Source organism: Octodon degus, unplaced genomic scaffold (assembly GCF_000260255.1).
Source record: "Octodon degus isolate 3935 unplaced genomic scaffold, OctDeg1.0 scaffold00086, whole genome shotgun sequence".
Taxonomy (NCBI): Eukaryota; Metazoa; Chordata; class Mammalia; order Rodentia; family Octodontidae; genus Octodon; species Octodon degus.
Genome location: NW_004524662.1, coordinates 3,807,946 through 3,819,815, shown reverse-complemented (window position 1 = coordinate 3,819,815; position 11,870 = coordinate 3,807,946). Strand labels below are relative to the sequence as shown.

The 11,870-nt window shown below is 41.8% G+C and overlaps 1 protein-coding gene across 1 annotated transcript in view; it reads left to right on the top strand.

Moving 5' to 3' along the window:
- The first annotated feature begins 6,418 nt into the window (after positions 1–6,418).
- Positions 6,419–11,870, top strand: part of Brms1l (breast cancer metastasis-suppressor 1 like) — a 34,854-nt gene continuing 29,402 nt past the window's right edge. Inside the window, exon 1 of the mRNA XM_004637080.2 lies at positions 6,419–6,927. Coding sequence (XP_004637137.1) covers positions 6,786–6,927 — 142 coding nt within the window. The 5' untranslated portion in view covers positions 6,419–6,785. The remainder of the gene's footprint in view (positions 6,928–11,870) is intronic.

Sequence of the window (11,870 nt, the reverse complement as noted above, 5' to 3'; positions counted from 1 at the left end):
CCGAGTTGGCCTTGGACTCGTCCATATCTGAATCAGGATAATATAATATTGTAATAGGTTACTTGAGACACCTGGGACAGGGGAGCCGGGCAAGGTTTTGAAAGGAAATTCAGGGAGCTGTCACCTCAGAAAGTGGGTGGACACCAGGAACACAAAATAGAAGTTGTCCACTCCACCAACTGCACAGAAACATTATTTGAAGATGAAAGATACAGATTTTTAAAATAGCACATAAAGTATTTAAAGTATTACTTCTGAAAAAAATAAGAGTAAAGAAAAATTGTCCTACTTACAAAAACGAGATACCAATTACAGAAAAGCTGTAATTTGAGCCATGAGATGATAGTATAATAAATATGCTGAGAAGTGTTATCAAATTTAGAGTTTAGCTGATCCTAGAACTGATTTATGCAAATAGAGAATTCATATAAGGATGGCTCCTGGGGGCTGGGTACATAGCTCAGTAGAATAAGAGCTTGCCAGGCAAGCACGAGGTCCTGAGTTTGATCCCTGGTACCACCAAAAAAAAAAGGTGGCTCCTCTACTGACAGACTATTTCAAGTCCCGTTAAGTCCTTTCATTCTAAAACAGTGAAGATCAGAGTCTCATATCACTGGAATAATTAAAACTTGTGTCTCATCTAATCACTGTAGGTCCCTAAGGTTCCTTTAGGTTTTTTTTTTTTTTTTTACCAGGAATTAAACTCAGGCTCTTACACTTGCCAGACAGGCACTTGTGCCGCTGACTATATCCCCGGCCCCAGCCCCGTTAGTTTTAATGATGAAAATGCCTACTTAGATTTGAATACTAGCCAATAGCAGCAGCCTCAGGACTTCTGCCTTTGTTTTTCAGCTACCAGCTTCTGGCCTGGCTCAATCAGTACTGACGGAGGAAGTTTGCGGACTGTGTCGTTGGTGTCTCAGCCCCATCATGTGGTGGAACTTGGAACTGTTTGCTTCTCTTCATAGACAGGCCATGCAGTTTAAAACCAAGTAAGAGGAATACAAGGTAAGTCTGAATTTAAAAAATGGAGTATGTGTTTTCTTACATCTTTAACTAATTCAAAACAAAGGTGAAATTTAAAATATTACAAGTAAGAGTTTTAATGTTTTCTTTCTTACTATCCTGAGCCCTTAGATACATTCCTTAGGTAGACAGGCTCTGTTTTGGAGATGGTGGATCCACAGAAATCTCTTGTAGATCCATAGAACAGTGTTCATTGAAGGAACTTTGGATATTTGGTGTTCTGAGACCAGGTCTCCGTATGTAGCCCTAGCCAGCCTTGAAGTTGTTAGCATCCCAGGCTGGTCTCCAACTTGCTATCCTGCTTCAGCCTCCTAAGGGCTGGGACTGTAGGCAAGTGCCCCAGTGTTCAGTGAGGCAACTATTTTTAAAAGTGAAAAATTAGAAGCAACATAAATGTATATTAACAAGCAAATAGTTTATTTGTAATAGTCATTCAGTGAAATATATTTGACCAAAGGAATATATTAAAGCAGACAAAAAAAAAAAAACCCTATTAGAACTACTTCTGTCACAAAGGATAGGGCTGGCCAGATAGCTCAGTGGATTAAAGAACCTGCTTAGGCAGGCCCAGGGACCGGGGCTCGGTCCCTGGTGTGTGCCATGCTGGTCCTGCCCCCATGGCGCACTGAGATGGTGAATGAGACTGGGCGTGGTGGTGTGCCCTTTAATCCCAGTGCTTGGGAGGCTGAAAACAGGAGAATCACTACAAAAAGAGTCCAAGCTGTGTAGTGAGACTCTGTAGACCCTGTACTAGATACATAAAAATAAAAAATAAAGGATAAATCTCAAAACTGTTAGGAAAAAGATAAATTGTAGCATAATTTATAGTATTTAGGGTCATTTAGTAATATCAGTACTTTATATCAGGTGTGGTGGGCATACTTGCAGTACCAGAAACTTGGGAAGCTAACGAAGAAGGGTCATAGTCTGAGACCCACCTAGACAACTTAGTCAGACCCTGCCTCAAAATGAAAAATGAAAAAGGGCCACGGATATAGTTCTGTGCAAAGGCCCTGGGTTTAATCAACACTACTTCAAAAAGCACTTTAAGGCACATTAAGCAATACTACATATATATATATATATTTTGTATTTTTAGGACACGGTGGACAGGATCTCACTGAGTAGATCAGATTTATAGTGATCCTCCTGTTTACAGCCTCCCAAGTGCTGGGATAACAGGCTGAGCCACCACGCCCAATCTCAATCACTGTCTCAGCATGCCTGGGTGCGGCCCTCTGATTATGGATACACATATGTGAAAATAGAGTGTACACTTGCTTGGTGATCAGAAGCACCAGAGTGCATGTCAAGATTACGTTGGAAATGGGAAGAATTAGGATTGAAGGGGATCTGAAACAAATATGGCAAATTCTAAAATTTGACAAAAACTAGAGAAAAGCACTTTCATATATTTGAGTACATGTGCTGCTAAAGCAAGCACATGTCATATATTTTAACTAACTTTCTAGGTGTGTACATTATTAGAGAATATTTAAATATTCAAGAAAACATATTAGGTAAAAACCACACCCCCAAAAGTTCTAGGACGCACTCGAAGATAAATGCCGTGCTCATTTTATATCTACTCTGTGCCAGCATAAGCCCAATAGGAAATGGAAATCAGCTTCATAAATACTGCTGTGGCTAAGAATTATGAAAAAGGATCTCCTTAGAATGACACTGAGCCAGGAGCTAAAAATCTTCAAAAAATTGAAGGGGAGTGTTATGGCTTCTGTCTAGATGTCTCCTCAAAGCCTCATGCAGTCCTACTGAGGCTTTCTGGAGGTGGCTGGATCTCGAGTGTGTGAAGCTGGGATTAAGGATGTGAATTCATTCGTGGTGCAAGGATTAGGAATGCCTCACTCGGAGTGTCAGTGCTTCCCATCCTAAGGAGGTGGCCTGGATGGAATAGAAGGGACAGAAAGGACTGCTCTGGCCCTTTGCTGCTTTGCTACTTTCTGCCCTCTGTTTGCCATGAACTGTTTCTTGTGCGGTGGCTCTTTACTATGGCACCTGGCCTTGCTTCAGCCAAATATGAACCAAAAGCGATACACGCTGTGAGCTATGATAAATCTTTTCTCCTATAACTTTCGATGTTGGGTATTTTGACTCAGCGACAAGAAAAGTAACTAAGATAGGGAGTTACTCTGGAGATACATAGGTGATGACAACAGTAGAGGTACTGTCTAGTTTCTCTGGTGACAAGCTGGGGGTTTTAGGTAGGGCAGGGAAGAAATAGAAGCAACAAAGAGGACAAGGAATACATTCACTCAATTACAAGGCTTAGTGGGAAGTGGGGTACAAAGCAGCAGGGTGCAAGGAAGGGCGATGTTTCTTTTAGGACAGGGAAGTTAAAGGAATAGTTTGGAGAAAAGGATGAAGATATAGGAGAGTTTGCTGATGACTGATCAAGAGTTCCAGGGCTGGCCAAATAGCTCAGTGCATTAAAGTACCTGTAAACAGCTGCAGGGGCTGGGAGTTCGATCCCCCAGCCTGCCATGCTGGCCCCGTTCCCGGGATGCACTGAGATGGTGATTGAGACTGGGCATGGTGGTACATGCCTGTAATCCCAGCTCTTGGGAGGTTGTAAACAGGTGGATCACTACGAGTCTGATCTAGTAGTGAGACCCTGAATACCCTGTAGACCCTTCTCAAAAAAAAAAAAAAAAAAAGAGTTCCAAGGGCTATTGATAAATGTATAAATAGTGCTACTTAAGTTTAAAGCATCATCACTACCTCTTCAAATGTCTTGAAATTTCATTCTGCTTTCATAGTTTTTTGGCTGTGTGTGTGTGTGTGTGTGTGTGTGTGTGTGTGTGTTTTACTGGGGATTGGACCCAGTGCTTCACAGCCAGCTACAACTGCATTTTATTTATTTTATTTTTATTTTGAGACAGGGTCTTACTAAGTTGCTAAACAGCCCAGAGGCTCAAATTTGTGATGTTCTTGTCTCAGCCTCCCAGAACTCTGAGATTACAGGCATGTGCCACCACACCTAACTTGGTTTTCTTTATACTACTTTTAATTTTCTGTATCCACAATATTCTTTCCTTGACTCATTAATTTTTCTCCCTTGTGGCTCTTCCTACACATCTTTTCCAAAATCTTTTTTTGTTCTAGGAAAGAACAACATCTTCCTTAGTCCAAATACAATTATAACTCTTAATTACATTATTCCTATTATTATTATTATTATTATTATTATTATTGTTTTGAGGCAAGGTCTTGCTATGTTGCCCAGGCTGGGTGTCTCAGTTACTTTTCACTCATTGCTGGGATAAAATATCTGACACCCTAAATTAAAAAAGGAAAGGTTTATTTAACTCACACTTGTGGAGGTTTCAGTCCATACCTGGCGGCTGCAAGGCAGGGTGGCACATGGCAGAAAGCAAGTTTATGGGGGCAGAAAACAGCAAGAGCAAAAAGGGAGGATCAGCCTCTCTCTCTTCCTTACATTTGCACTCAGATTATCCATGGGTGTAGCACTCACACCCATAATCCAAGTAGCACTCACACCCATAATACCAGCATTAGATCATGAATTAATCACAAACTCTAGAAGCTTCCCCATGACTACACGAGGCTTTGAGGGAGACAATTAGACACAAACTATAACACTGGGCTTGAACTCCTGGTCTCAAGCGATCCTCCCTTCATTGGCCTCTGAATGTTGGGACTACAGACTTGTACCACCACTCCCAAATAATCTCTTAATATTTTTGTCTGTCTTAAACACAACTTTAATGATGAGAAGAATTTTAGAGCTGGAGGAGAATTTATGCAAACTTCTCAATTTACAACCGATCAGTCTTTTATGTTTCACTTAATTTAATCAGCTGGTTAGTAAGAGAATCAAGGCTTGATCCTGTACCTCCTCTTTTCCAGTTTCTTTTTTTTTTTTCAGTTTGAAGAGCAGAAGCAGAAAGCACTCACTAGAGCCACACTCTATACCAGTCATTGCGTGCAGGATGTAATGCCGGACTACCCAAGTTCAAGTCTTAGATCCCTTACTTGACCTTGGCCAAGTAATCTAGTTGCTCTGTACCTCAGTTTCCTTGTTTATAAAAACATGATATCCTTCTAGGGCCGTTCTGGGGATTCAATGAATTATTTAACATGCATAACAGTGCTTGGCACATGAACAGTACCAGAGATCTAAGCACTCATTACTACTATATGTAGCACATACTTTGCTAGCTGCTCATACCATGATTGGTAGAAGCCAGGGATTATACTTACAGCTGTTATTTGGTCTGGGGTTAAATAAACAAATCAAAATCCCACTTGAGAAAATATTTACTAATCTGGATAGTACATATCATACATGTAAATATCCAGTTTCTTGAAAATCAGAAGGTCTGACACCGTTAAGCTAGAATTCTCAGGTAGTAACAACTAGCTGGTAAACACTGGTGCCTGCTTTAGTCCATGACTCACATGAGGTTTCCGTCTTTTAACATCCCCCACCCTTGTACAGCTTGCTTTTGACTAAAACACCCAGACTAATACAATCGGTGCACTGCAGGAACTCAATCCAAAAATGCAAGGAGTGGCAAACAAATTACAATGTAGTGTGATAGAAACAAGTACAAAGTTGCCAAGTGCAAAGAACAGGAGAACCTCGTGGTGTATACTAAATGGTGGAGGTGTTGGTAATGATGCTGTCAAGAAAAGAAAAAGGAGAGGAATGTGTTTGTAGAAGGAACAGACTGTACAGACACTGAAATGGGAAACCGTGTATGTGCTTTGCAACTGTAAGGAGTTGAGTTTTGGAAAATACAGTTAGACTTTAAATAATAAAGTCTCTGATTTGGATTTTACTCAGTAGGAGACTGGTGGTATCTTCTGGCTGCATTTAGTAAAACAAAGCAAGGAAAGTCTAGATTAAACATGCCAAAATAATATTTTCTTCTCTTCTCTTTTCCTTTCTTTTTTTAAAATCTCACCATGCTGATCAGGCTGGCCTTGAACTGTTTGGCCCTGGCTGGTCGCGTACTCCCACCAATCCTCCTGCGTCAGCCTCCCAAGGCTGGGATTACAGACTTGAGCCCTTCTGTATTTTTGATTGTTGAATAACAACTTAGTGGCTTTGTGTGTCTGTGTGCGCAGCATAGTGCGCGTTATTTTTCTACAATTCCTATTCCATGTAATAGTTTATTTGTGGTAACTGACGTATTAAGGCAGAACAGGATAATTCTGCAGTTCTGAGGCTCAAAGAGCAGGCAAAGACCCTTTCTGGTAAAATACCTGTAGACATTTTACACAAATATCTTGAATAGGTAGGGAGGTCAGACAGTTTCACGGCGGGAAAAAGATACATACAGACCAAATTCGCACAATCTGTTTCTGTTTAGTTTATAAACTGCGTTCGAATGTGTCAGCTTTTGTGCCTTGTGGGACTTGAAGTCCGGAGGGTGTAGGGATCGCGACTGCTGAACCATGGAAGCCCTCAGCCCCTTCAGGGCTGAGCACCTAGGACTACAAATCCCAATATACATCACGAGCTGCGCCATCATTTCGGAGATCCAATCATAGCCCGGCAGGGTAAACCACGCCCCTAACCTTGACCAATAGCAGAGCCCTCAGCGCAGAGCCTGCGGGTTAGGTTGTGAGGCCCTGGCCAGGGGCGGGGAGGTGCCAAGGGGGTCCGGGAGAGCTTGGCCACCGGGTGGGTCGGGGCGATTGGCGCGCCCTTCACTGAGGCGGCGGTGGCCGAGCTGGGCGCCGGGAGTGGAAAGCGACGGCGCGGCTGGAAAATGCCGGTCCATTCCCGTGGGGACAAGAAGGAGACAAACCATCACGATGAGATGGAGGTGGACTACGCCGAAAACGAAGGGAGCAGCTCCGAGGACGAGGACACGGAGAGCTCGTCGGTGTCGGAGGATGGCGATAGCTCAGGTGTGCGCACCGGCTGTGCCAGGCTTGGGGATCTCCGCGCGGGGCGCGCACAGGCCGCTCTCCCCACGCCAGGCAGCTGCGTCCTGCGGGGCGCGGGGCGGGGAATCGCGGAGGGGCGGAGACTGGCGGCGGCGCCGAGACCGGTCCCCTGCAGTCCGGGGCTCCGGCTGGGTGTCGCGGGCCTGCGCTCGTCCGCTCGGGGTGGGGCGGCACCCAGCTCGGGTGGGACCCACCCTTGGGACCGCCTTTGGAGCCGTCAGGCAGTGCCCCAGGGCTCCCGGACCCACGCTGGGAACGCCGGGCAACCGGTCTGGAGGACCGGGAGGTAGCCGCAGCCCTCAGACCTTCCTTATTTTCACCTTTGCGACCCGTTTTATACGTGGGTGGGTTGTGGGGCAGAGGGTAGATTTGTATCTGTCCCCAGCTGCGATGGAACAATTGAACCTTTGCTTCCAAGCGCTGTCACCAGCACTTTATCGCCTCTGTGCTCTTTCGGAGACTATCTTGAGAGTTGTTCGGTGTATAGTATCTTCTTGAAGTTTTCTAGACGTAGTGGAAGGGATCAACCCATCTAACCTAATCCTTCGAACCTTTGAGCAGTTTTCAGAGTTTTGGAGGTGGGATGGGTGGGTAGGGCAAATCTACATCACAAACTTTAAAAAAGAATGGAACTTGTGTATGCCTGGATTCTTTTCCTTATATACTTACGAAGCTGGGACTGACTTCTTCGTTTTAACATGATTTTGGCCACATTAGGAAAAGGTTGATGACAGTCTATCACCTCGTGCCTTCTATTCAGAACAATCTCCATGGAAAGGTGTAATTTCAACCAATAAATCAGCCATCTAAAAATAAATGCTTCTGAGTGACTTTGTGCAGCACTGGACACCATTCAGGATGGGGTAGAAATAAATAGTTTTGATCTGGTCTCAATTGAAGAGTTGTCATAAGCCAACGTTTGATTAAATTGCCAAATGAATGCTCAACTATAAATAAGACTTTAAGAATTAAGAAGCAAAGGAAGTGTTTCCAGAATTGGGTGGTCAGCAAGGAAGAAGGACTGACCTTAGTTATCTTGAAGAATAAGTAGAAAGAATTTGAATTGGAGTGGTAATGGTTGGGCTCTCCTAGAAGACTAGAAATGTAAGAAAAAGTGCAGAGGGCAGAGTTTATTCAAAAGAGTGAGAAAACCAATTTGGTTGAGAGAAGGACTTGAGCCAGGAATGGAGAAGGGAAAGTGTATTTGTGAAGGGTTTCAATGAGGGTAGTAAGCCAGAGTGATATATCAAGTTTAGGAGTGAAGGTAAAAAAAAACCCAGACAGGCGGAGAATGGGTTTAGCATGGACAGACGTAGAAAAGTAAAACATCTAAGATGAAGATGAAAGATAAGTATTTTAGGCATGTTACTTTTGAGCTAGTGGTATAATTAAGTAAGAATGCCCAAACTGAGATAAAAGTAAAGTGTTGGAAACTGCCTCTAGTGGGAGAGTAATTCTGAGATCATCTGCCTAGCTATGGGAATAAGTGGGATTTCAAAAGTGGAGCGTATAGACAAAAAAGAACTCTTAGAGTGTATGCAAATGTATTTTCTAGTTCTACAATTTTTATTTCCAAATGTTGTACAAGGAATTGAACCCAGGGCCTTGAGGATGCTTGGCTACATTCCTAGCCCATTTTGACTTTTTTTTGAGATAGGTTTTCACTATGTAGTTCAGACTAGCCTTGAACGTGATCACTATGTAGTCCTGGCTGGCCTTGAATTCATGGTGGTCCTTCTGCCTTAGCCTCACGTTTGCTGGGTTAAGTACCAACACAACTGGCTCTTAATTTTTTTTTTTTTTTTTATGGGAGCTGGGATCTTACAAAATGTCATCTGTTTGTGAAAATCCCCCCCCCCAAATTCTGTGTTGTTGTGACTTTTATTTTCTATTCCATTATATGAATACTAGAGTGACACATTTAGTGAAATTTTATGATAATAATTTAAACTGCTAGCTAGATTTTTTAAATACAGAGAAATTATTTAAGTGCTGGAGAGATAGCTCAGTGGCATCAGTACCTGCCTGGCAAACTCAAGGTCCTGAGTTCTATCCCTGGTACCAAAAAATAAATAAATAAAGTTCATCCCACAGAGTGGGAAAAAAATTGTAACCCTCAGACAAAGGACTTAGATCTAGAACATACAATGAATTGAAAAAAATCAGATCCCCCCCCCAAATTCAAAGACCCAATCCAAAAATATGCATCTGAGATGTACACACACTTCTCAGATGACAATATACAAACAGCAAATAGATATGTCAAAAAATGTTCAAAGTCACTGGTCACTAGAGAGATACAAATTAAAACAACACTGAGATTCCATTCCAGAAAGAATGGCTATCATCAAGAAATCAACCAATACTAAATGCTGGCAAGCCTGTGGGGGAAAAGGAATGCTTCTTCACTGTTGCTGGCAGTGTAGATTGGTACAACCACAGTGGAAATCAGTGTGGAGGTTGCTTAAAAACTAGGATTAGAGGTCCCATTTGACCCAGCTATTTCCTTCCTGGGTACTTTCCCAGAAGAATTTAATACATCATACCTCGGTAATATATGTGCACCCATGTTTGTAGCAGCACAATTATTAGTAGCTAAATCTTTGAAACAACCTAAATGCCCATCAGCTGAGGAATGGATAAAAAAAAGTTTTTTTTAATATAATGGAGTACTACTCAGCCAGAAAGAAGGATAAACTGGAGACTTTTATAGGTAAATGGATGCAACTTGAAACCATACTCAGAAGTGAAATAAATCAGACCTGTAGGTGTCAGTCATTGTATTGTTTCACTAGTGTGCAAAACTGAACAAGTAAATAATAGCCAAAATGTACAATAGATACTGTAAATTGAGAAGTAACTGAGACATTATCATAATTCTTCTCCTAACCTGTTTTGAAATTTTTATTATTTTTATTTTTTTCTCAAATAAAAATAAGTAAAGTTCAGTGTAGTGGCACATGCCTGTAATCCCACCTTTTGGGAGGCTGTTACGGGCGTATCACCAGAAACTTAAGGCCAGTCTCAGCTATATAGTGAGAACCTTCTCAGAATAGCAAAAAGAAGGGTGGGAAAAGACAAAATTATAAAGAAGGAATTACTTAAATATATTTCACAGTTGTTTTTTTTTTAATTTTAGTAGGGGCCTACAGGGTCTCACTCCACAGATTGGACTTGCACTGATTTGCCTGTTTTCAGACCCCCAAGCGCTGGGACCGCGGCTCATGCCACCACGCCCAGTCTCAATCACCATCTCAGTGAGCCCCAGGGGTGAGGATCAAACCCCCCTGCTGCATTTACCTAAGCAGGTTCTTTAATCTGCTGAGCTACTTGGCCAGCCCTTCCCAGTTTTATAAAATAGTTTCTATTTCTGTATATTTTGCATGTTAAGCTTGCAGTCTTGTTCTTCTCAAGCTTTGGTACTAGGCCTGTCTTGAGGAGAAACGTCTGTACAGAGCATGGGAAGTGAGCCATCTCCAGGGATCAAGTTTTGAGTAGCCACATACGAGACTATAAAGAACCTAAAGTATTTTAAATGTTCTAGAGAGTTAAAAAGAATCATAGAGGGCTGACGAGATAGCTCAGTGAACTAAGTGTCTGCTTTGGCAAGTGCAGGGACCAGGGTTTGATCCCCAGTCCTGCATGCTGCGCTGGCCCTGCCCCCAGGGCCTGTTGAGCCGGAGACTGAGTCATACACACCTTTTATTTGATAAAGTTGCATATCAGTTTTATTTTAATGTGTTGCGAATATGTGATGTGAAAATAGAAGACATGGTATATATGACAGACGCAGTAATTTAAGAGTTGCTTTCCCTAAAAATTTGTTCTTTTCCTCCTTTACCTTTTTCTCTTTGACTGGGAAGAGGGAACAGTGACAGCATGAGTGACAGTCCAGGATACCTTGTGGTAAACATGAGTTGGGTTTCTTGCTTTTGTGACTAGCAAATCAGCCGTGGTAGAAGTTGTGGTAGAAGTTCTGAAAGAATCCCGTGTGTTGCTGAGCAATAATAACTTAAAGACACTCTCATTTTTGGTGCTAAGTTCTGACAAATGGGTGAAAAACAGACCAAAAGTGGGTTAATTCTTGAACTAGATAGCTTCTAGTTAGTCCTTTGGCATGAGCTTATGAATGAGTCAATCTAAAAAGGCCTAGAAAGTACTTCATACTTTAGTTTTACCTCTCGTCTGTATTTTAGATTAATTCTTAAGCAGAGAGTTTTTTTTTTTTTTTTTTTTTTATTTTTTTATTTTTGGCGGAACTGGGAATTGAACTCAGGCCCTTGCGCTTGCCAGGCAAGCTCTTATTCTACTGAGCTATCTCCCCGGCCCCTAGCAGAGAGTATTTTGGATAACTCATTTTCACTCCTGTGGTATACTGGGAATTAAACCCAGAACCTTTGAACTAAGCTGTGTCTCCAGTCCTTTTTTTATTTTTTTAAAAATTTTTTTTCCATAATTTTATTAAGAAACAAATACCAATGAGACAGTTTCAAACCAAACTGGTAGGACAGTTTCAATAATTAACACATTGCATACATTCTTCCTAGTGGTTAATTGCTGTACAAATGCAGATTTGATATGCTATTTACAAACACCATTAGAACAAATCCCTCTATTAATTAAGAGTATGTAACTATGTATCGATCCTAACGATTTCGAATACACAGATACAAAATGGATATTCATCTGTATCACCTTTTTTTGTTAAGTTCCATCATTTAAATAATATAGGTGTGTAAACTCAGCAAAATATTCTAAAAGAGTTCAGTAGTCCATAATAGTATTGGGTCTTCTGCTTCACTGGCAATGGCAGAAATTGTTGACCTGAGTTCCCTATAGCTCAATATAACACCATGGCTTGACTTCTTATACTTTGTTTTTATACTTTTCTGCTGGATGTTTAA